The sequence below is a fragment of the Ochlerotatus camptorhynchus genome, unplaced genomic scaffold (genome assembly GCF_037179485.1).
Source record: "Ochlerotatus camptorhynchus isolate MF236.1 unplaced genomic scaffold, CSIRO-AGI_Acam_v1.1 ptg000305l, whole genome shotgun sequence".
NCBI lineage: Eukaryota > Metazoa > Arthropoda > Insecta > Diptera > Culicidae > Ochlerotatus > Ochlerotatus camptorhynchus.
This window is the reverse complement of record NW_027040793.1, coordinates 49,897-75,061: the sequence shown is the minus strand read 5'-3', so window position 1 is coordinate 75,061 and position 25,165 is coordinate 49,897. Positions and strand designations below refer to the sequence as shown.

Below are 25,165 nucleotides of genomic sequence, written 5' to 3'. Positions count from 1 at the left end.
AGTTGGTTACCATCGTTGCTATACAAATTTTATTTGTTTATTTATATAATGGAAAGTTTTTGAGAAATTAAAAAAAATCATATTTTCAACCACTGTGCATCGCAAACTACCAAACGTACTACCCCATAAAGAGCATCATTTCATCGATTCAGTTGAACTATGCAGGATTATCGCCGATCAACGGCAGTGCCGTCAATGCTTATCAATTACAGAGTGAAATTCCAAGGGTAGGTTTATAGTCTATACAGTGCGTGTCAGCACAAAAGAGCCATCTTAAATCTTACTATCAGTAAAAACATTGGATCTCTTTTGTTTATTAACCAACATTATGAAATATTCAGGAGTTCCCAAGATATTGGCGAATACGTAATATTGGATGTCCACAATTTTTTATAAAAAGTATAGTAATTTAGGCAATTCAATTTATTTTTTTTCATCAATCGAAGCAACTGAATTGTTTCGTTATTCAGGCTTTTGTGTTCGTCGAAAGTTACCTAATCTTTTTGCTATAAGATTTGCTTAATTTGAAACTTTCAGGCAAAGTATCTGAAACTAAAGCAATGAAACGTTGGTAAATTTTCGTTGTATTTAAAAAATAAAATGTGTGAATAAATAATAATTTTGAAGTAAGTAAGTATTTTTTTTTGTTTAAAAATACTGACATCACGAAAACAAACAGCTAGTTCATTGAAAGATGATTAATATTACATCATTACCCAAATCACAGAAGATTGTCATTAACATTCAGTGAATGTTTAAAGAACTATTGGACATAAGGTTTTTTTTTAAAGCCTTGAATATTTCATAAATATTTATTGGTAAACAAAAGAGATACAACAACACAACGGCTTAGCGACGCTTTCATTTTAGCTGGTTATATTGTTCTGACACGCACTGTAGTATTACACAGCCCATTATCTACGTGGTTTCTAATACGCAAAATAAAGCATCATTCGTATCAGCATTTATTGCAACGCAGATTTGAAATCCTATGAATGAAATACATATGAATTTGATTCCAACTGAATCTAGTTACAACGGAACGGAAAGTTCAAAGTACGGACTTAGAATGGGTTTTTGTCGAGGCATGGATTTGTCGAAGAACAGAAAACATGCAATTTTGCAAAGCTTAGGAAAAATACTTAAAGGTGACCTGGATGGAATTATTTTAAATCATAACATTACATTAATTACCTTTTTAATTCGTAGACTAAATAAATCCGAACTGACCAGGATTTGTCTTAATGTATGGCCCTATCAGAAAAGACAAAATCTTCAAGCGATATCAGTTTAAGTCAAAACATATACTCATGTCCCGTTTCCGTTACACATAATCGTTAAATTCATAATGGACTCTTGGAACATACGTTATCACCCGAGTAGCACGTGCTGTTGAAAATCGGGACCGAGAGGTCAATGATGGTTGCCGTACTGGACATCACGTGATTACTGATGCAGGATCTTACTTTCAACCCAGAACCTGCACGGTTGTGTGGAACGAAATATTTGCCGTACGTGTAGTTTCCGTAACATGAACCCCTTCAAAATGTTCATTCCATCATCTAATGCTAAGGGGTCATATCCTTATAACCAAAACCGTGATTCTAAGAGGTTAAGTTACTCCAATTACGTCAATCTATTAACACTCAACGGCCTGCTTATGCCATGCGAACTGCAGAATCATTGCAAAACCACAAAAGACCTTTCCTAGCCATTTATTGATAACAATAATTCTCCGACACGAACAATATTCATCAACATAAATCGGCAAAAACACCACAAGAGGAGCCTATTGGCGATGGTGATGAAATCCATTCATTGATAACCTTCCACGAGACGTGCGCACAGTTCTCCCGATTCGGCCGCAGATCAAGCCCTCCCGGAACACACGTCGATTACCAGGCTGGATGTTCGGTCGCCTTATCACCAAGAAACTTCGTAGTTTGTTTTTGCTCCGGAATATTTTCTCGTTTGTTGTCTGTTTACAGTTGCCGATCAGCCAATCCCGACACGAGTTGAGATCAGCAAGACTCTCCTTCGCCGCCGTTCATGGGCTATTACGGGCAGGATCGTTTATTTCGGCCACAGTCTGGAAGTTTACGCGGTGTCGCGCAGTTGATCATTTTCCCCTGGAACGGATAGTACGCTGTATTAGTCCAAGACTCAAACGGAACTTGCAATCGCTCGGGAAGTATCAACGGTTTTCGGCGGTTTTTTTTTTATAAAGAAAAACGAACGGTACCATTTAGAGAACTAAGGTCCGCTGTTGTGTGCTTCCGGGTAGTGCACTGATCGGTGTGACAGTGTTGGAAAAAAAGTGTTACACCAAGAGATCAAGTGAAGTCTGCTGTGAAGAGAAATCATAAGCCAAGGTGAGCCTGAGGCGATCACGTAAAGCGAAGAACTTGAAAGCAACCAGACATGATCTTATTGTGCATAAGAGCCATTAGATACAAACTCAAACCAGTTATAGACAGTTCTTGACAATAAAAGATCTTTTCCGAAGTACGCAGCAGAAGAACCATCGTTTGGAGGTAAATGCATCAACGTAACCCTAGATGATTGTTTGTTATGTGACAGTGAGTGTGAAATGGATATAGTTTTGCCGAAGTTGAGGAGAAATCTTGATAGTGATTTTCGTGAGCAACGAGATACGATCAAATGCAGTTTATAAGAAAATTAGTAGTCTACCTGGACAAATTCATCCTATGCTGACATGATTCATCCGAAATGTTATACGCTACGAATTAACTTGTTTGAAATTCAAGGAACGTTGAACAAGCTTCTTAAAATTTAAGTTCCAAATTCAACATGTCAATTTAATGTTATATATTGAGAAGAAAATAAATATTCTGAATTGATTCTTAAATGATGGGATTGTTACAAAGAACAATTTTTAACTTGATATTTCAAAGGGGTAATTAATTATTCAATTTACCTATACCATCCTGAACATGAGATTTGAACTCGCTTTATCATGAGGTTCCTGAAGTTTTAATGAAAATTCTTAATACTAAGGTGTTTGGATCATTAAAGATTCTTATTCTTTTTCTTGGCTATTTGAATCCGACTGAAACTTAACACCTGTCCTGTTAGCACAGTTGTGAAGAAGCTCTCAGAATAAAATTCCGTCCCGGAAAGTTCCTCGATCGGACCGAGAAACGAATCCACTGCCTGCGGCATGATATTCTACACCTATGCTGATGAGACTAACGGGAGATCCCAACTGAGCATGTTCGTGCATTTGGCATGGGCTACATGGAATTGAAGTATGTACTTTAATGTAAGTTGGTTTCAAGAAAGCCTTTTGTAACCATAACGTCACTAATTCATATAAGGTGACTACTAGTACATCTCATTTATTAGCTATCTGTAGTAATTGCTCAAAATCATTCAAATATTGACTCGGTCATTGCCATATGCAGTGGCTCAAATGATGTACCATCCTTTCTAGCTGAAGAACTCGCAATGTATTTAAGTTATCTATGAACAAATATTAAATTAATGTAAGAACAATATTCAGCAGAACCGCAGTCAAATCTCCTGCGAATCCGACACGTTGTGATCCTTTATCTGTCTGGCCAGACGCCCTCTGCTATCAACCAGCTCAATTGCGGCGTAAGGCTTAGTAACACCAAAGGCTGCCAACAAATAGCCAATTGTTTCCAAAACAAAGGAACTTCTTTTTCGATGCGAAATATTTCTCACGTCTTATCGCGCCAGCAGTTCACCGTAGGTCAACATGAACTCGGCTGGCGAGTCGGTGTTATCATAGTGTTATTAAAAAATGACGGGATGCTTTTTTGTTGGGCTATAACGATCGATCGGTTGGCAATAGTGGAAATTTCTACATCCGTCTGGAAAGTTGGTTGGCGTCATTCGAAGTATATCAGTTGTTGAGCGCAAATCTTCGAAGAATTGTGAAATAGTTTCACGTGCCTAAATAATGATCACTTTTATATATTACGTCAAATGGCAGATGAAATGAGTCATGCAGAAGTGGAGGTATTCGGCCAACCAATAACATTTTGTTTACGGGATCTAATCTCAGCCAATGATTTGTAACATTAGATTGACACAAGTTGTACCTAATTTTATCTATGCCAGCTTGGTGAAGCGTATTTGATTAGCAAATTCTGACATAAGGTACTTCAATCCTGCAATAGGCCTTTACTTTAGTGATATACCTAAGTAACGAGTATACGCTGACATTGGATCCCATGACCCTCTCACACCCCCGTAATACTTCAACATACTTAAAAGCGAAATGGTTGATGGACTGTTTTATTCTAAAGTCTGGTTAAAAGCTGAGTCTGGCGAAGACAAAACAAAGTCACCTTCCGACTGCTGTGATGGATTTCAAATTGATAAACAAAACAAATTAATGCGCGACTCTCTCGTAGTCAATGTAGTCGATGAGTTTGATTTTTTACTTTTTCAATAGCAAATTGGAATGTGGAGCTACGATTGTGCACAAACCATTGTCGTGCTGAACCCAACACAATTGTGTTAAGTTTATCAACAGTTTCTGTGTATTTCTCGTGGGTTGAATTTTTCAGTCATTGAAAGGAAACAGTTTTCTTGGTCAATTGTGAGTCTTGTCAAATCAACTTATTTAAAAAATAATAGTTGTAACAAAAGCCTATGAACATTGATTCCGTAACGAAAAGAATACTCTACAAGACACCAGCAAAATGGAACACGATCGGGGGAACTATGTTAAAGCTATTTGTAAAAAAAATATCGATTGGCTTTTCACTCAAAATTTAATCCTTTTCCTTTCTTTCCTTCTTGTAACATAAAAAAATATCGATTTTGACAGTTCAAATTGGTTTTCAAGTAAATTTTGACGCAGGTTTTGATGTACCAATGCGCCCCTAGTGATTGAAACCAGAATATTTCGACAGCAGATTACTGTTCTTCAGCTATCTGTGCTTTGATTCGTTTCTAAAAAAAAAACTTCTATGCTCTACTCATGCTAAGAGCTCCTTATAACACTTAATTAAGATGCATCTATTGGTTATGTTAATGTTAATCCTTTTACAAACATGGAAGCAGACCACGAGAAATTCTCCTGGAATCTTACCTTACCTTACCAATCAGGCTAAGGCCTAGATGTCCTCTGCTGTCCAAAGAAGTCACCAGCCTTGTAGTCTGCGAAGGATCCGCAATTCGCCTTCTACTTGGTCGATCCACCTTGCCCGCTGTGCGCCTCTTCTTCTTTTTTTTTTGGGTCGCTTTCGAGAACCATTTTCACTGGGTCGTCGTGCGGCATTCTCGCGACGTGCTTAGCCCACCATAGTCACCCAATTTTTACAATGTGAACGATGAATGGTTCTCCCAGCAGCTGGTGTAATTCATGGTTCATTCGCCTCCTCCACGTTCCGTCTTCCATCTGCACTTAACCGTAGATGGTACGCAACACTATCCGATCAAAAACACCAAGGGCGCGATTTGACCCGAGCGTCCTCGTGAGTCCAAAGTAGGCACGATTCCCTGCCATAATGCGTCTTTAAATTTCTCAGCTGCTATCATTTTCGGCAGTCACCAGTAAGCCCAAATAAACGAACTCGTCAACCACCTCGATTTCGTCACCGTCAATCTGAACTCGGAGAGGGAGGCTAATATTGTCTTCCCTAGAAACTCTTCCTCTCATGTATTTCGTCGTCGATGCGTTGATGGCAAGTACAATCCGCCTAGCTTCAGCCTTCAGTCTGATGTACGTTTCCGCCATCGTCTCAAAGTTCCGTGCCATGATGATGATGTCATCGGCGAAGCCATGAAGCTGGATGGACTTCCTCAAGATTGTGCCGCTCGATATCTAATATCTGTGCAACAGGAATTTTCTTATTCCAAGTTCCATGGTCCATTAGACTGATGCAAAATTTGAAATTTTCGATCCACAGTGCTCAAACGGTTTCAAATCAGGTCCTGATTAGCCTCCCAAATTTTAAACTCATTTGGTAAGAAACTGACTTGGCACAAACTATTCGATTTTTATATGGAAATTACTATGGGAAAACCAAACTTTTTGTTCGTTGTCTTCTACCCATTTTCCATATTGCTTTTTCGAAAATTTCTATAACTATTCTTACGGGATAGTTATACGCGATATTCTAAGCTACAACTTTGTGGAATTTTGTTTTTCAGCCAAATGTCAAATTAAATTGTTATCAATTGTTTAAAAGAATAATAATCTTATGGCATGATCAAGCAGCTGTTCTGTGGGCAACACTGTATTCTGCAGTATGACATAGTAGCCACGATATTTGTGCTCTATTCTTCGCACCAGAAACACCAATGTTGCCTGCTGAACAGTTGAATGAGCATAATCATAAGACATCAGTGACTTGAATCATTAAAAACTTGTGTTCCTTACATTTGTTTTCAACAAAGTTGTAGCTGAGAAAATTTGCTACAATCACTGCTATCTTTTTTAAAAGCATAGTGATGTGGTAAATTGTTAGATAGATATGAACATAAACATATGTTTTCTCATAGTAATTCCCATATACACTTAAAATGGTTTGTGCCAAGTCAGTTTCTTACTAAAGTAGTTCAAAATTTTGGGAGATTAAGCAGGACCCAATTTGGAACCGTTTAAGCACTGTGGAGCGAAAATTTCAAATTTTGCATCAGTCTAATGGTCCATAGCTTTGAAACGTGTTGATCCAAATGTTCACCAGTTACCTACTCGTCAAGGTATAATAAAAAAAATGCTGGCTCTGACTAGTAGGGGCACGGTGGTACATTAAAACCTGCGTCCAAATTAACAAGTGCTTGTATCAATAGGCTCAATAACGAGTTCTATTTGAAGTCACGATTTCATTCATGCAGCTTTAAAAAAATCCATAAATCTTTCTAAATCTAAATCTAAATCTAATCTTAATCTAAAATCTAAATTTAGTCTAGCAAAAGTATAATCGAAAACTCGTGGTTAGCTCGTTATATTTTTGTTCGCAGATAGTATTAGGAGAGGTGTTTGGAAATGGGAAGCCTGGTCTCATCCGAAAATTATTGTCAAATGAAGTGGAAAAAAAAATCGTTACATATTGCATTTAATACGCATATATGGCATCCAAACTGAATCAATCGTTTTTATTTTACATCACTTTTATCAGGACTAGAATACCGAGAAAAACTGATAACTGAGCATACCATGGTTGCATCTGAGTTTAAATTTACAATAGATTTATCAGTGATTCGTATTTCGTTTTTTGAGTGAGTAACTCTGCAACTGCAGGCTAAGCATTTTGTAGAAATATTCACTAGTTTGCGTTCTAGCTTTAAGTTTTCAAATTTAAATTGACATTGATATGAGGCTGTTCATATACCACGTGTACAATTCAGTGTCCACGCCCCTTTTTAAGATTTGTATGGCTGATTGAGCACGTAGGAGAAAGAGCGAGTTTACTGTTTAATTTTTACACTTTTACTTTGATTTGCATTCGAAAGAGAAAAAAAATCGACATTCCATCAGTTTTTAGTCTGTGATACTACTGTTAGTCTACGACCAGAGCTTCCTTTTGCATATTTATTTTGACTTGTCTGAGGATAAGATCTGAACTCGTGACCTTCAGTGTGAGGGGTATGGATGATAGCCACTACCCCATGCTAGCCAATCCATGCAGAGCTACTGGCTTGAAAGAATTTACATTCATTCAGCAATCTGTAGGCAACCGAGAATGGCTATTTGCCATGACCCATGACCATGATAACGATAGTACTATGAACATATTTATTGCGTCTGAAATTCAGCACACTGTCGAATGGTATGTGACGATGATACTCATCTGCAATAGAGAGGAGGGGGCAATATACAATTAATTAAATTCTAGTGCTGTACCGAATATTCGACCGCCATAGTATTCGGCCGAATATCAGGCTTTGAAGTAAAAAAATTTCACTCAATTTCACTTGTCAGCAGCTCATCCACAATATACAACAAGTTTGCCCTACAGCTGCATGGAATAATTTAATCACTGTTGATAGATAGTAGTATGAAGTTTTTTACTTTACTCTTGGCGCTTTGTTAGCTCATTTATGCAAAACTGCCTAGCCATTTCACGAAATTTAAGATAGATAGTAGTGGTGATTCAAATTGCAGCTCCACCCAGCTCAATCGATTCCAAATTATGTTCTGATGATTCTCCCAAATTGTGAGAACATTTTGTTGCAATCTCATACTGCACTAACTTTTTTTTTGTTATTATTAATTGATTTATTTGTACAGGCTTAATCGATTAGACTTTACAGAGCCAAGTTATCATTTTCGTTATACATACTTAATCCTAATCTTAAATCTAGAGTTACAGGGATTGAACCGAATACTCGCGGTCGTCTCGAGGTTAGTGGAGATTTACAATTTTATGGATGGGGAGAAGGACGAGGAGATTTCACTTTTTCTAAAACATGAACTTATTTCTTTTAATCTTGTTATCAGCTGTATAATTGTACAAAAACAAAAACAAAAACCAAAGACACAAAATAGAAACTAAACACAAAGTTAATCAAACTTACAATCTAAGGTTAATATTCTTCAGGAAAACATATATAAGTTTCATAAACTCCAGATCGCGTCTAGCCAAAACATCCCGAACTGGAACATTAGGTTGTCTACCTCGAGCCCGAAGGGAATCGTACAGCTCAGATCTGACTCCACGATGCTCAGCAGAAGACCAAATGATGTGATCTGCGTCTTGGTAGCCTTGTCCACATTCACAGAGATTGCTGTCCCCCAGCCCAACACGGAACAAGTGAGAGTTTAACGAATAAAGATTGGACATGAGGCGAGACATCACACGAATGAAGTCTCGACCCATCTCCAACCCTTTGAACCAAGGACTTTTCGACACCTTAGGATGATCGAATATAGCCATCGTCTCAAACTCCCTTCACTCCTTTAATTTTGCCAGCTGACTAGTGACTGTTGACGATAAATGAAGAAAAATTCATCGTAGGCGATTTGTCGATCGTAAATATCGCCTTGCATAGCGCCCACCTTAGCAAGTGAGTCCGCCTTCTCATTGCCCGGAATCGAGCAATCAGATGGGACCCATACAAAGGTGATGACAAAAGATCTTAAAGATAGAGCACCTAGAAGACCTCGTATTTTCATGAGCAAATACGAGGAGTGCTTTACCGGCCTCATGGAGCGAATAGCCTCGACAGAACTGAGACTATCCGGAAAAATAAAGTAGTGATCTGGTGTAAGTGGGCACTAACCCTTTGAAGTTGATATAGGAATTATTATGGGAAAAATGTACTTTTTATTCTCGTCGTCCTAACCGCTCTCCAAAGATCGCGGATTAGGTCATATTTGTTTATAATTGTCACTTTAATACTCTTGAGTCATTCGTGACTTGTCCGAGGATGAGAGTTGAGCTCGTGACTTTGGCGTTAGAGGCATGGATGTTGATCACTACACTGGGGCCGTCCCCAATATAACTGTTTTTGTTTTATAGGGAGCCCAGTGGCCTATTGGCTACTGGTTTTGATTACTTTGCATAAAATCATCGGGTTCAATCCCAGTCTCCTTCGTATTATAAAATCATTAGTGTTGTCATGGTCACACCACTTACGATGGTGAACGCTGATCAGCTACCATTTCTTCTAACATAAATTTCCTTCCCAAGATAGATACAGCGATGCAGAGGTGTTCTCGGTCTTTACCAGCAACGTCTATAAAACTATCAATACTTCCTCGATGGCCTTACGGACGTGGCCGGCGCCGTTATTGATTTTTAAAGTAATTGATTCACCACCATTTGTTCACTGATAATAGATTGGTGATCCAAAGCCCCATGCATTTGCGTGGTGTCTCTTGTAAGATCTGCATCGCTGAAACACCCACCAAACGAAATCTTAGGTGCCCCTTTTTCAATTGAGGATAGTTTCGGGGGTCATTTTTCCATATATTTCTTGGGCTGCAATGTTCGAGAGAATTCTATCGGGAGTCACTTTTCCATTTATGTCTTTGTCAGGCTTTCTTTCGCTGATGTATGCCATGAAAATTGTAAATCGTAAACTGACAAATCAATACGTTACAAGCCAATACGTTACATTCATGAAATCTCCAGTTCACAAGTAACGACGGTAGTTCCAAAACAGCAAAGAAAATGAAAATTGAATACAAAAGCAAAGTTCCAGTTGGGACGTAATAACTAGGAATAATAGGAAGACTTCATAAGAATTTCGGATTAAAGAATCATTGTTTCCCTGGTGACAGAATTCTGAGCAAAATGGTGCACCATCCAATAGGTATTGTGAATCTGAATAACTCGGACAAAGGCAGCTTTTTTTACAATTAAACTGGCCACCATACAAAAGGTCTTATAAATCTGATCAACTTTGCCAAAAACAGCAACCATATCCCGAGAATATCGAGATTGCTTTTGTTAACAAACAGGTCACCGCTTTTTCGCTATTTAAAGCTCAATTTAAAAAACTAACAACACAAACATGTAGAGGAATTATTCCTGTATCATTTGATATAGTTTGTTTGAGGGATTGAGCTTTTATTGGCAAGAAATCTGCGATTGACGTGTAGATAAATTATATCTAAAGGGTGGACCGGTCAAAAATTGGTCAATAATGATTATGTTCATACTAATTATGTTAGTGTATAAATGATCAAACTTTATTTCTTTTTGAAGCTTAATGACAACAAAATACAGGACAATTATTTGATTAGGCTTCCGATTTTCCAAATGCGTACTGTTTCACACCTTCCATCAGATTTTGTACCGCCTGTGTTACAACCTTATTTGATGCTGAACGTAGATTTCCTTTGAACTGTTTCTCATTTCCAACTGTTTTCTGAGTTTTCTTGAGGTTCCGCTTAAAGATTACCCAATAATTTTCAATTGGGTGCAGCTCTTGCGAGTTTGGAGGGTTTTTGTCCTTCGGTACGACTTGCACGTTGTTGGCGGTATTAGGTTCCTGAGCCATTTTCCCATAGTGACAGGAAGCGAGGGCTGGCCAAAACATCACGTAACAACTGTGTTTCATCTGCCTAACAACTTTGACAACTTTTTCTGCATAAACTTATCTTGGAACTTTCCCTTCCCGGTAGCCGTGCAAACTCTTGGCATGGGAGCCGTTTGAAATCCGCCTTGACGTATATTTCATCGTTCATTATAATGCAACCAAATTTCTGACGCAATCAATCTGCGTGGGAATAATATGGATTTTGCTCAAGTGCGAGTCAAGTCAAGTTTGCTCAAGACATCATATTTCTATCTCTTTTGGTTGATGAGTTAATATTCTTTTAAACAAGCAGCTTAGGGTGGCCCCTAGAAAAACAGCTTTCCTTAAATATCTATATACGTTATACGTTCATTTCTCGTAAAAACTTTGTTCTAGACACTTTTAGACACTTTTTATGACGCATATTTTTGCTAGACCAACTAAGCGGTTATCTATTTTATTTGAAAAGTTATGGCTAGTTTGAGCTGAAAAATATGACTTTTTTTTTAGTCATAGTAAATACTTTAAACAAAATCGCTCTCGCAGTTTTTTCACCCAAAATGTAGATAAACGATCTTTCAAATGGAAACAAAAGTTTCAAAATTGGTTTGCCCAATTTAGAGATTTTGACAACTAAAAAGAGAATTTTTTTCGAAGAAATTGGTTGCTTTATGCAGACTGGGCAATTCTGATGAAAGTATCAGCATTGTTCTGTTTACAGAGGAACTGGGAGGGCTGATTAGAAACTTTTCACCAATAAAGTATTGATCTGCTAGTAAATTTTGCTTTGTAAATTTTATTTTATTTAAGCATATTATTTATGTTACAGTCAATTAGCATAAGCATACGATACAAGAGATTTAATATTACTTGCTTGTTTTTGCGTAAAATAATCAATATTTATATTACTTTTCTTCTTTTTTGTGATCTGGAGGGTGGGTGTTTGACGCATAGAGCCTGTCAATTTCGCTTTCAGAGTGTCGCAGTCAGTGGTTTTATGATTCGTGAGCGCTCGCGATTCGTAGAATCATTGATTGTGACGCTTGCATTTTGGCCTCTTCTTGTGTCTAACATATGCAGAGTATCATTATAGCGTCTAATGGTTTTGAGATTCCTGGTTGCGTGAAATATATTTGTGAGAATATCTTTTTGAAATTTTAGTAGTCACGTTTTGTTTGTAGTTTATATTTTATTTTTTTCGTGTAATTATCGTAAATAATAGTTATTCAATAATAGATAGTTCATCCATATATTCGTACATTGACGCGAAGCGCTGTGGATTATGAGATGCTCCTGGAGGGATCGTTTTTGTTTACTGAGCAGAAAATCATGGGCTTAATCCCAAGCTCTCCGTCATGATTCTTAAAATTCTAATCACTAAACAAAATGAATATGTTCTTTCGATAGCCGGCTATCGAGAGATTAAATAAACAACAAATAAACAACACATACTTTTGGTTGCATCGTCAACTCGAGGTGAATCCTAATGGAATACCCTACCCAACCCTCCAACTCCTTAGCACTTATGAGGGTGTCGCTAAGTCGGTGGCCTCTCGTTAAGTAAGTACTTCATCAACATTTCCTTCCCTATCCCTAGTTATGGTAAAGATGGGCGTGGCCTGTAATAGCGACAGTCATGCTTCTGTTACTCTTGTTTAGATTGGAACCAATGTTTACTCTCCAGCACTATTCCTGAATGTAGTCTAACTAAGGATTTCAGAAGAGACGTGAGTGTCGCTAGTATCCAATCTGCGAAGTATATCATAACAACGCTTACGCTAAAAAGAGATTTTTTTTTTCGAAGAAAATCTCCTTTAACTATCTAATCAAAAAAGATAGCAACCTGGTTTCTTCAGCGTCATGCGCCATCAAACGTTCAAAAAGCGTCTTGAATAACGTTTTTACGAGAAATGAACGGATGAAAAGATATTCAAAGAAAACTGTTTTTTAGGGGTCACCCTAACCTGCTTGTTAAAAAAAAATAACTCATGAACAATAAGAGATAGAAATTTTGTGTATTGAGCAAAGTTGCTTCGAATTGATTACCATACAACTTTTCAGAACATTTCATTGGTCTATTTCAAATAATAAAAAGTTTGCATTTTCAATTCACCAATTTTATGTACAACCCTAAATTCACGAACACAAAAAGTTCGGCAAAAAATATGAAGCAATTTTCCCCAAGACACCATATACCTAAAAGTGATGGCTGTCTGCATGTATTGTTTTTTTTTTATTATTATAGATTTGACAGTCAAACTCCGATTAGCGAATCAAACCCCGATAGTCCGGCCATGATTTTGTAAAATTTTCCTCAAAAATCTGCTCGATTATGACGAAAATCCGAGGGGGGCGACTCTATCTACGATGCAGGAAATATTGTGTTTTGCTGTGGCTAGCTGCGCGTACGCTGAGTAGATAGAAAGAAGATTTATCGCGATTATGAAGATTTCATGCAAAAAGATGATGCGCGATGCAAGTAGATGCGAGAAATGAAAGAAGATTTTTCGAAGATTTATTCACAAGTGTGAGATTTTTTGAGCATCTAGAATTGAGATTTAGATGTGTCGCCCCCCTTGCGAAAATCGAGGAAAAATGTACCCAGCCGATAAAAGTTACTCAGTACCTGAGTCGAATTCAACTTAAAACTGCATTGCTAGCACCATTGGAGGCACCCACTAAACGAGTTCATATTGAGCACCGTTTAACTGCAATTTAAGTTATTCAACTAAACGGGTCTTACGGTACTCAAGAAGTTTTTCCTGGGAAATCAAGGAAAAATTTACTCATTTATTGAGTAACCCAATTTTTCGGAATTTTGTAATTTTGAAGAAAAGTAAAGATTGGATTCATTCCGTCTTTTGGTATTGTTCCTAGAATGAGTCAATTTTCTTCTTTTTCCGGCAGATTTTTTAGGTTTTGCCAGGAAAGCATGAGGTAAATTTACTCATCAATGAGTTTCTGCACTTTCTGCGATTATGAGTAAACTAAACTCAAATTTGGGTCGTTCTCATTCGTCATGAGATTTTTGAGGAAAAACGAAGAAAATTTTACTCACTCAGTGAGTAACCCTCCTTTCTACTGTTTTGAGAGAAATCCTACTATATTTTGAGCTAGTCTCATCGGCCGTGTATGACATCTAACAAGTTGACAACCGCTACATCGACCGACGAACTGAAACAAAAAGTACAGGTTAGCTCTTTTCTGACCTCTCAATCGGCTCGTCTCTCTCGATAGTCATAGCAAGCAAGCATGTGATTGGTTGATTGCGGTCCAAACTTTTTGACCGTCAATGTACAAGATTTTTCTCATAATAAATAACTATAATTTTCATTCCAAGCAAATCTTTCATCAATTCTGAATTAAATGGTGTGTAAAAATGCAATTCATCAATAAATGGCCATGTTATAAGCGTTTAAAACCTGACACTATTTCGTCACACAATTTTTTAATTTGCACCCCAGTAAAGTACACAAAGACTTAATCCTACGTAAAAGTACCGAAAATCGACTTTACTATACGTTATAGATAGTATCGGAAGTAGTGCGCTGAAATCGCACAATGAAGCGCTATAATGCGCTATACGTCCGATACTCAGTTTAACGTATCGAGCGAGTGTAAAATCGGTTTTGATAGTGTATTTTCCAGTTTTCAACTGTAACGACAATGTTTTTCAAAAATCATAGCGCAATCGAAATGACGTCTGAGACAAAGTTGTAGGAATTAATATATCCATATCTGGAAAAACATGCAAAGTAAAAATAGCGGCGCCGATGGTATAGTGGTAAGCGTGGTTACCTCTCACCCCTGCAGGCCTGGGTTCAACCCCAGTTGGCGCCACCGGGATGTTCTGAAGCATAACATCTTTGGCGTCGGTAGCATTGGTGCTCAGCTCGGAAAACAAGATCGACGGAAAACATATCAAGGGAAAAAATGCAAAGTAAAAAAAGTAATTTTGAAGGAAAAAAACAAAATATGTTCAGTTAAATTAAAAAAAATCAATTGAAACAATTTGCAAGATTCAAAATGGCCGTGTTTCACTTGAAAAATTTAAAAAAAAAAACAATTATGCAAAGTTTCATGCAAATCTGAGAAGGTCGAGTCGAGTCAAGTTTAATTTGCTATTTGACCTGGAAATCATCTATGCATGTGTTGCTACAGAGTTTATTCGGTCAAATTTTCGATTGGTCGGCGTTCACTGCTTACTTAAACAGCGATATGGTATACGACTGATTGCCGTATTAGTAAATTTACTCTTATTTGAATTTATTAAACGATCATTCAGCATACCAATTCATCATACCCCCAGCAAACCCCAAAGAATTTGTCTATCAGCAGTCGTAATTTATAACTCGTTATCAAAGAACGTTATGGATGAATGAAGCTGTTTGTTCTCATTGTTTTTGACGCGTATGATGGAAAGTGTGTCCCATATGCCAAAGTATTGCTACATCCTACGGACAAATTAATCCGAAAATAATAATAGAGCTGGGATTTTTAATGATTGTGTGTATTCATTACTTTTGATGAACTGAAGAGAGTACACACACACTGTCCTAGTGTTCGTGTTTCAACTTCCAACAGTTATTGATTTAGAGCTTGCTATTCTTAATTTTTTTTTGCTTAGATTCCAACAGCTTAGTAGTTCTGCAATTTATTTTCTGATATTCAGTAAAACAATTGCCGAGATTCAGCTAACAAACAGATATTTTGCAGAGATATCTGCAAAAAAAATGCCGAGGTAATCGGCTGTTGGAGATTTTACCGAGCTAGATTTAGTGTGTAAGCAATGCATGATTTTATATATTGTGTGGCAAGCACAATGATACTTGATATATGTCCAGGGCAGTGATGGAAAAGTTCGCGATAACTCACTATGACTCACGAACTTTTCCCATGGTGAACTTCGTTAAATATCGCGAATTTTTCCAACACTGGTCCAGGGAACTCGAGAAAAAATCCATGCAGAAATATTTCCTAGACCGGACCGGGAATCGAACTCACCGCCTCCTGATCGGTATAACGTGACTTTACCGACTTGGGTATAGAGTACGTCCTGCATTAGAAAATTCAATCAAGACATGACAGTGAAAAATAAAAACCTTTCCGGAAATTCAAATCTTAAGTCTAAATTTTTAATAATTGCATAGATAAGCTCTCGAATTTAATTCCAAATGCCAACCGTACCAAAGTCATATCTAATCACAACTTATTACTATTTCTTCCAGATCGCCAACCACCATCCTGGGCAGATCCTAAAAAAAAACAACAAAATCAACCGGAAGCCAAGCACTCAGCCAGGCATCCATCTCCTATTATCTATTTCGGACCTCGTTTTATTTTCATCTTCCTTGGATCGTCAAATCATTCCGACGTTCTTTCTTGAACTTTCTACTTCTAATGACGTCATAGTGCCCCCCCTGTGCTGGAGGCTATCAACCCATTGCGCAGAACGCAACACTTATCAAGTCTTAAAGCGCCGAAGCAACAAATTAGCACCACCAACTGGTAAAGATGGCACTCGATTTCGCTGCAGGATGTCTAGGAGGTATGGTATTGGCGGCTATGAAAGTCGCTTTTCAGCCTAATGTAACAATCATCCTAGCACATATCAGGGGCCACTCTCACGTTTCAACCACTCCGTTGTCATCTCATACATATTGTTTTGTTATTGTTGTCCATCGGTCCCACTATAAATCAGGTTACCATTGCCAAAGGTCAAGCAACGCTATCACACGGGACTAATAACAGGATTGATAACACGGGCACACAAACTGCGCAGGGAATGGGATACGGCCATTAGTGAGCTGAGTGCAAACTCACTGCCAAGGTTTCAGCTCCTTCCATTATCATCAGTTCTTCCTTGATCAGCATGTTTGACCGAGTACCAACTCAAAATAACCATATTACAGGAGCGATTATCATCAACGACTTAATCTGTTGCTCCCGGCTTCCGAGGGGTCATGTTCACCATCATTGGAAATTGCATACATGTCATCGGATGCATGATAACAACCCGGGGTATGTTTTTCACTAACCATCGGGATTATGAGAATAAATGGGTTCAAAATATTTACCGCCGGCAATCACGGGAGATTTCATGTCAACAAACCTTACAAACTCATTCGCCAATATGATAAGAGTGATCTCGTGCCAATGGAAAACTTACAAGATTATCATCTATTTTTAGGTTGCGCCGGTGTTCTGGCCGGTTACCCTTTCGATACGGTTAAAGTCCACCTACAAACGCAGGACTACCGGAATCCGCTGTACAAAGGAACGCTCGATTGCTTCCGCAAGATCATCGCCAAAGAAAGCGTCCGCGGACTGTATCGTGGAATGTCCAGCCCAATGGCGGGAGTGGCAGCAGTCAATGCAATCGTTTTTGGTGTTTACGGAAATATCCAACGAAGCACTGCCAACCCGGATTCGTTGTATTCTCATTTTTTGGCAGGTAGTGCGGCGGGCTTGGCACAGAGCTTTATTTGTTCTCCAATGGAGCTGATCAAGACGAGACTTCAATTGCAAGATAATCTACCGAAAGATGCTTTCAAGTTCAAAGGTCCGATGGATTGTACTAGACATATTTGGAAGACTCAAGGATTCCGTGGCCTATTCCGGGGGCTGGGAATCACAGCAGCTCGTGATATGCCAGGTTTCTCGAGTTATTTTGTTGCTTACGAGCTGATGGTGCGTTCTGTAGCTAATCCTTCGCCTTTTGTCATCTTGATGGCCGGTGGTCTTGCTGGAACCATTTCTTGGTTGTTTACGTTCCCCATAGATGTAGTAAAGTCAAGACTGCAAGCGGACGGTATGGCCGGAAAACCACTGTACAACGGGATCGTAGATTGCTTACGAAAGAGCCACGCAGAAGAGGGTCTTGCATTTTTGTCCCGCGGACTGGCATCAACGCTGCTGCGAGCTTTCCCCATGAATGCCGTTTGCTTCCTGGTGGTATCGTACGTCATGAAGATGTTTGACGAACCAAGCTTAAATGTGGACCTAAAACCGATGGAACCTCTGCTGATGGTACAACAACCGGCCGGAGCAGTGAAAGTGACCATTAACAAACGCCATCACGAACAGCACGACAACCACATTCTGAACATCAAGCAAAACACCTTCCGTTTCCTAAGCTTCCTCGGAGCATTCAGCGAAGCTGTATGCTGCGCGGAAATGGATGAACTGGCACATGATTTATATCTAAACGAGGACGGCGGATATTACTATGCAAAACTGAACGAATACCTGCAAAGTTCAAACCAAGAGTACTGTAAAAGATTTCCCTTTATAGATTAGTAGTGACATTACGTATTAGAAAAAAAACCTCAATGTTGTATTGTTGATCGAAAATAAAGTTTTATTAAATTATTTTTTAAGAATCACACCAAACTCACTCTGGAAAATCATTAAACGCCATACCGAAGTTTTTAAAAATTTGAAGAACATTACTTCAGCGTTTGCATAATTTTGGTAAGGTTGAATTTTTGGCCGGGAAAATCCAGGAGAAGATTTTCAACGATTCCGACAATCGTTTCATTGATCTCCCGTTGGCGTTGAAGATCTGCTTGAATCAGTATTTCATTGCGGAATTTCGGCAAATGAATTGCACTGGCAAACGCCCTGTAACGTCTGGCGCGATACTGATGGCGAACGATGTAGTCCAAGTTCTGAAAAGAAAGAATCCATCTATCAATTGGCTTTAAAACGGCAACCTCTATCCTTACGTCTTGCTTCAACAACGTTGCTTGTTCCACCTCAGACCTTATCAAGCTAGTCTGAATCCTCTCTTCCTCCATCTGTTGCTTCTTATTTTCAATTTCCGCTTGCAGAAGTTTCTGTGCCGTATCAATTTCAATCAAGTTCTTCTCCGCATCCGATATCTCCCCGAAAACAACCTTCAACTTATTTTTCAACTCATTGATCTTATGCTGCATGGTGGAGCGTGACTTGTACTTGCTGCCATAGACCTTCTCCCTTGCGTTTACCGTATCGTAAATGTGCTCTCTGTGATGCACCGTGTTCTCCAAGTCCGTTACCAGCTTCTCTTGCATTCGCTTGAGATGAACGTAACGTACTTGCATCCGATGAATCTCGGCTTTCATTATTCCAATTTCGCTATTCTGAGCGGATTCCTCTTCCTTGAACTTCTTTGCTTCAGCGGACATTTTGTACTTAGTTTCCCAAGAAAGAGCTTCCCGATGCTTCTCCAGCACCTCCTGCTTGCACTCTTCGATTTCTTTACCTAGATCATTCAAATCTTGCTCCAGATTGAGGATGGACATCTCGGCATCCTTTAAACGGTCCGTTGTCTGCTGGTGAGATATCTCACATTCCATCTCTTCCTTCTGGTGCACTTTCTTAGTCTTGAACAGCTCCAGGCTGACAGCGTCCAGTCGGGAATTGAGAGCCGACAGCGAGCGTACAATTTCACGGTTCTCGTTGACGACTTCCTCCAGTCGAGCTTCGATCTTGATGGCTTTCTGTTCAACCAGCAGAAGCTCTGTTCAAATGTAAAAAACAGTTAATCAGGTATTCAAAAAAAAAAGGAAAAAGAACTCACTCTTCCTGGAATAGTTGATCTCATTCAACTGTTGAACACGCTTCTCCGAAAGACTTACGACGCTGTTCTGGAGCTTTATCCAAGTCTCCTGAGCCTCCTTTATCTTCGTGTCCAGCTCCATTATGTCATGTTGCACGTCCAGCAGCTTCAGCTCATCCGGGTTCAGCTCTTGACCTCCAGCCAGTGTGATCAACTGCTCCAATTGACGATTCAGTCCATCCAACCGGCGTAATTTTGCGGAAATGATCTCTTTGATGACCTTTATCTCCTCATCGTATTTCATAGCATCAGCATCCAATGAATCGTGCTCAGTCTAAAATAGTTCAAGAAACTTTCAATGTAAATTTAACATGCTCAGAGTTCTAACGCATTATCACCTTTATCTTCTGCACTTCTCCTTTGGATCTTTCAACAACTCCACGCCACTTTTCCAGATCCAGCAGAACAATCGACAACTGATTCTCCGTATCGGACATTGCTATCTCCAGCTCCCGTCGTTTATCCTGTGCTTCTCTCAGTGTCTTTCCTTGAGCTTCGCCGGCCTTATCAGTAGTGAGCTGATCCTGCAAAAGCTCCAGAATTTGCTCCTCCAGCTCAAACTTTTTCTGATGCTGCCTGTTTAGCGTTTGACGCAACGATTTCAAGTGGTTCTCGATCAACAGACCCTCCTGTTGAGCCTTCAGCATGTCCGCCTCGGTTTGCTCCAAAATCAGCGCGTAATGATCCAACTCACGTGACAGCTTATCCTCTTCCTCTTGTTCTTTGTTAACTGTAATAAGAAATAATATGAGCCTATTTTTTAACCTAGCCTACCGGAAAACCTTGTTTCTCCAGCACGTGAATATCTCCTTGGATCCTGGATTTGAATCCTGATAGTTTTTCGTTTTGTTCCATTTCCTTTGCAGCGGACTTTTTTGTGATGTCAGTCTTACTCTTGATTACTTTATGCTCTTCGTAAACACCCCTGAAACCAGATATCGTTAAGCAAATTACACCAAACACAAAATGATTCCACAGAAACTTACTCTAAATCATCTTTTGTTTTGGATAAAACCCTGTCCCTTTGCTGGATGGCCACTATGACCTCTCCCCAAGATTGAAACAGTCTCTTGTGTTCATGCTGCAACCCTTCCAAGTCGGAATTGGCATCCGCCAAACTCCTATTTATAAGTTCCGTGGCACTTTCCTGCTCTTTGATCTGCTCCTCAATGCCTTCCAACTCCTGTTCCTTCCTGCGAACTTCCGCGTCCAAATTGAACACCAACAAGTCCTTTTTACGCTTCTCCTCCGCCGCAGCAAGTTGATCCTTCGCATCCTTACTGGTAACCCTCTTGGCAAGTGCGATCTCATCTTTTATCTCCTTGTCCCACTTGGAGAATTCACCCTCAAGAGCCGCCAGATTGTCCAACTCCTGCAGGTGCTCGTTGTAGATCTTCTTAAACTCCTTAAACTTGCGATTTTCATCATCATGCTCTTTCTTGTACTCCGCTGCCGCTTGTTCGGCAACTTGTCTTCTTCCCGACACTTCCATGATTTCCTTGTTGTAGATATCCAGTAGTTCCTTTTGGTTATCGATCTCCTCCTGCAGATCGTACAGCCGGGATCCTACCTCTTCAGACTCTTTCTCATTTCGCTCCAGACGGTGATCCAACTCAGCAATTTCCTCCTCCAGTTGGTCCTTCACTCGGAGCAAATGAGCCTTGAGTGCCGATTGGAATCTATCCAGCAACGGATGATCCTTCTCCAGAACCCCCGATTGATCGACGATCGAGGCATTGAACTCATCAGCCTGTACGCTGAAGTTGGAAGTTGGATGTTCCTCAGGATTCATGATTTCACAACAGGTTTTAAACCGATTTCCGCTTTCACAGTGGCAATGACACAAACTGGCGTCAGTGATAAACAGACTACCCGGTTGCTAGAGTGATTCCTTCCGGTTAGGTTATCGATCAAACGTGGTAAGTTGCTATTTTGGTTTCAACCTTGCATGCAACATGTGGTCGTAGTTGAACGCACGTGTGCTTGCGTGCCAGTGAAAGTGAGCAATTTTGAAATGGCAAAAATGGCTGCCACTCACGCCACTCATCAAACCACGCGCTCCCGTCAGCTGTCATGGTTTCGTCGATTCTGTTCAGCTGTGAGTGGCAAAACATAAACAACACCAAGCAGACCCATCAATAATTGAGTTTATTTTTTGCAAAAGGAAAATTATCGTAGCAATGATTGTGTTTTGATTGTAAGTAATGCAATCGGTGCAATGGATTACAATATCAGTAGACTATGTCGCGTTTGTCTGGAGGAAGGCGTTTTTACGTCGATTTTCAACACAGATCTGGTGGCGATGGCTCCTGCCGATATGTTGGTGATGTGTGCCAACATTAAGGTGAAATTTGATTTGCAATATTTGCTTGGTATGGTATTTCTTAAACGCATATTCACAAATTTAGGTATCGAAAAATGATGGATTACCAACGACAATTTGCAACAATTGCATGTACCGTTTGGGAGTTGCATTTCATCTCAAACAACAATGCGAAAACTCCGATATGAGGCTGAGACAGTACATCGGACTGATGACTGGCGTTTATTCCAATTCGATAGACAAGGAAACCATGACGGATGATTCGTGGATGCTTTCCGTGAAAAAGTCCGACGAAGTGGAACGAAAAACGGTCAAAAAGTGAGACAACTATTTTGAATATTTAAAGAATTTCTGAAAAACGATTTTGTTTCTATATCAAGGAAATCAAGTGGCAGAAGCAGATACAAACCCAAACCTCCGGAAGATCGCAAGAAACGGGGTCCCAAACCAACGCCAAAAATTCCACAGACATGCTACCAGTGCCATAAAACATTCAAATGTGCTGCCCAGTTGCAGATGCATTTAAGGTCAGTCAATAGTTATCACCAATTTGTTTATTTATTTTCCCAAACAGTGCTGACAAATCTCATTCATTGACTTTTGTCACTATCAGATGTTGAAAATGATCATCTAGGAATACCGAGTTGTCAATTTGTCCAGTGGAAGTGTACTCAGTGACGTTCATCCCAACAAACATTGGAAGCGTAATAAGAGCTTATTCAGGAAAAAAAATATGCTTCTTCAGCTAAAAAATAGCCCATCTGCCATTAATCAGCACAAATTGTTTGTTGGAATGTTGATACTAGCAACATTTCAAATCGAAATTCTTCCTTGGGATCCTCTAAACGTCAGGATCTTAACTGCATGGATAACAATAATTTGAATAAATGTATAAGAAAACCACTTGTATTGATTGGTGAATCTACGTCATTGACCTAAGCTGTAGAGGAATAATAGTGCTAGTGGTGCCTTTCATCTGATGAGTAAATGGCGGGTATTAAACTGTCAAAAATCGTATTTTTCCATACTTAGACTGTCCATATAGAGATTTCTAAAGTGTGATTGTGTCAGTGATTTGTTTTTATCAGGAAAATTTTCCGCTATGAAGTTTTTTGTTCCCCGATGAAAACATTTTGCGTATACGTATACGTGACATAGTGTGCGTACGATAAACGTCAGCAATCTCTATATGATGAAGCAGAAGATGTTTCGTACGCTATTCTTCCTTTTTAGTTCTATTTGCCTTTGTCCATTAACCATATCATTCGAACAGTTTAAAACTACCTTACCTAGAGTAGATGTACCAGTTATGGTTATACGTTCCTATTAAGGTGTGTCAAATATGGTTTTTGGGAATCCCATAGACCATAATTCGAACACAGCATAATAGGAACGTATAGCCATAACTGGTACACCCACCCTGCCACTCGAACTCTTTTGTTCTGTCGAGAATCGAGAAAAGCGAGTTTTTATTCATGCTATCCCTGAAAAATCTGCAATTTGTAAGCCAATTTTCTTTAAATTTCTGATGGAAGATCGACCCAAAACTGCTCGGCTATGTGATTAATTCATTCAGTGACATAGTCAAATTTATGTTTGTTAATATGGCATGGTTTGGCCCAATGACAATGACAGATTCCAGCACTGTTCCCAACCATATACCTAACAGATAACTAAAAGGTTAAAATTTCAGAACTCATAGTGGCGAAAAACCTTTCGCGTGTAGTTTCTGTTCGAGGAGATTCGCACAAAAGCACAATTTATCGATCCATTTACGAACGCATACAGGTAAGATTAGCAGACACTGAAATAAATTATCATGTTATTTCAACCTATACAGTTCAATAAGGATAGTTTTATAAACTCAAGTGAAAATTACGTATCTAGCGATTCGTAAATTAATTCTGACGTAAGATGCTGATTGTGATAATTGGAAATCTTCGATTTCTTATTTAGAAACAACGTGATGATTATAATAAGTTTAGATTGTCAAATACTCAATAATGTATAATTTATCGTTCTGCTTACAGGGGAACGTCCCTACCAATGCGAAATCTGCAGCAAGCAATTTTCGGCGCTGGGAAATTTTCAGGCTCACAAGAAGATCCATTCCAACCAACGGGACCACATTTGTCACTCGTGCAATAAGGCCTTCATCACATCCGGTGACCTGTCCCGGCACATGGTCTCCCATTCGGGCATCAAAAACTATCACTGTGATATCTGCGCCAAAAGTTTCAGCCGAAACCGAGACATGGTAGCGCACAAGAAGAAAGTCCACCTGAACGACCGAACCACGGAAAACTACAAATGCATGGAATGTCACAAAGTTTTCGCTACGGTTGACAGCTTAAACATCCACATGCGTGTTCACAATCCGATGCCATTGGCATCGCTGATGCCACCCCCACCTCCTCAACCGCAACCGCAAATCCAACAACCGATTGCAATTGCACCGCATCACAGTCTTGGCCCGGCCTCGTTGGGAGTCGGGCTTGGAATGCTACCCCATACCCACACCCAAAGCACCTACCACACTCAGATGCATCCAGCTCAACGGTTGCATCCTTACTAAGCTTCATCAACATCACTTCGCACATCACATTCAAAGTTTTGTTTATTTTTCGGATTAAATTAAAAGCACTAAAATGATTCGTAATTTCATAACAGTTTTGCATCTATTTTATTTCCGAAAATCTAATTTCCTCCTACCGAAACAATCCAACGCTCGCGCACAACAATCCGCATTCCTTACCAGCTACGTATCAACTTATGGAACGATAACTACGAAAATCCTATGCTGAGATAAGGTTCACTATAATTCTGTGAATCCGACTGGAATCAAAGCACTTTTGTAACGCAAGTTGCTCGGGTGGAAGTGTTCTATGTGTGTGTATGTGTCTGGAATTGCGAATGAGTGAGTGAGTGTGTGTGTGTGAGAGTGAGCCTACCGTTTGCCGATTCGGAGACTTGTGTAACTTACAATTTTAAACTATTAAACCATAACGAAACAACGGTTTTCAGAGGTTTAAACTATTCTTTGCGATTTAGAAAGAACTTAATGGACTACTTTTTTCAATGATACCTAATGACTAGTTCGACTTGACTATATATGTGCGTTGTCGGAAGCTTGTGGACCGGTTTTTTAAGGTTGTTGAAAGTATCGAAAGATGGAATTTCACTTGTACTAATCTAAGTGTTTCAAGAATCTTTAGCCTTACAGATTTCAATTTTTCTGTTGAGCATTTACAGGTCAGATAGCAAAAAGAAAT

General features: G+C 39.3%; 3 protein-coding genes across 5 annotated transcripts; 2 read left to right on the top strand and 1 right to left on the bottom strand.

Annotated features, from left to right (window-relative positions):
* The first annotated feature begins 2,135 nt into the window (after positions 1 to 2,135).
* On the top strand, positions 2,136 to 18,339 carry LOC135707219 (mitochondrial basic amino acids transporter-like). 2 transcript variants are annotated; one of them, XM_065228978.1, is made up of 3 exons: positions 2,136 to 2,372; positions 16,197 to 16,516; positions 17,159 to 18,339. In XM_065228978.1, the coding sequence occupies exons 2-3, from the start codon at positions 16,483 to 16,485 to the stop codon at positions 18,265 to 18,267; spliced, it is 1,143 nt and encodes a 380-aa protein (XP_065085050.1). In that variant the 5' UTR covers positions 2,136 to 2,372; positions 16,197 to 16,482; the 3' UTR covers positions 18,268 to 18,339. The 2 variants fall into 2 exon arrangements, with proteins under 2 accessions (XP_065085050.1, XP_065085049.1); XM_065228977.1 differs by having other exon boundaries at positions 2,136 to 2,534.
* Positions 18,340 to 18,416: 77 nt separating this feature from the next.
* On the bottom strand, positions 18,417 to 21,433 carry LOC135707221 (coiled-coil domain-containing protein 40-like). Its single transcript, XM_065228979.1, has 6 exons — positions 20,557 to 21,433; positions 20,353 to 20,495; positions 19,909 to 20,300; positions 19,532 to 19,844; positions 18,696 to 19,471; positions 18,417 to 18,638 (listed from the first exon to the last, which is right to left on the bottom strand). The coding sequence occupies exons 1-6, from the start codon at positions 21,360 to 21,362 to the stop codon at positions 18,417 to 18,419; spliced, it is 2,652 nt and encodes an 883-aa protein (XP_065085051.1). The 5' UTR covers positions 21,363 to 21,433.
* Positions 21,434 to 21,722: 289 nt separating this feature from the next.
* LOC135707218 (zinc finger protein 585B-like) lies at positions 21,723 to 24,560 on the top strand. 2 transcript variants are annotated; one of them, XM_065228975.1, is made up of 5 exons: positions 21,723 to 21,914; positions 21,979 to 22,211; positions 22,274 to 22,420; positions 23,587 to 23,681; positions 23,924 to 24,560. In XM_065228975.1, the coding sequence occupies exons 1-5, from the start codon at positions 21,789 to 21,791 to the stop codon at positions 24,466 to 24,468; spliced, it is 1,146 nt and encodes a 381-aa protein (XP_065085047.1). In that variant the 5' UTR covers positions 21,723 to 21,788; the 3' UTR covers positions 24,469 to 24,560. The 2 variants fall into 2 exon arrangements, with proteins under 2 accessions (XP_065085047.1, XP_065085048.1); XM_065228976.1 differs by lacking the exon at positions 22,274 to 22,420.
* The last annotated feature ends 605 nt before the right edge of the window (positions 24,561 to 25,165 follow it).

Excerpts from the sequence above, each read along its gene's own strand:
- LOC135707221 (XM_065228979.1), bottom strand. The coding sequence starts at position 21,362 with ATGAATCCTGAGGAACATCCAACTTCCAACTTCAGCGTACAGGCTGAT. Across the intron at positions 20,301-20,352 it reads TCACGTGCTGGAGAAACAAG|TTAACAAAGAACAAGAGGAA; the intron begins GTTTTCCGGTAG and ends TTCTTATTACAG. Across the intron at positions 18,639-18,695 it reads CAACGTTGTTGAAGCAAGAC|AACTTGGACTACATCGTTCG; the intron begins GTAAGGATAGAG and ends CTTTCTTTTCAG.
- LOC135707219 (XM_065228978.1), top strand. The coding sequence starts at position 16,483 with ATGGCACTCGATTTCGCTGCAGGATGTCTAGGAG. Across the intron at positions 16,517-17,158 it reads CGCTGCAGGATGTCTAGGAG|GTTGCGCCGGTGTTCTGGCC; the intron begins GTATGGTATTGG and ends ATCTATTTTTAG.
- LOC135707218 (XM_065228975.1), top strand. The coding sequence starts at position 21,789 with ATGGATTACAATATCAGTAGACTATGTCGCGTTTGTCTGGAGGAAGGC. Across the intron at positions 21,915-21,978 it reads TGATGTGTGCCAACATTAAG|GTATCGAAAAATGATGGATT; the intron begins GTGAAATTTGAT and ends TCACAAATTTAG. Across the intron at positions 22,212-22,273 it reads GAACGAAAAACGGTCAAAAA|GAAATCAAGTGGCAGAAGCA; the intron begins GTGAGACAACTA and ends TTCTATATCAAG.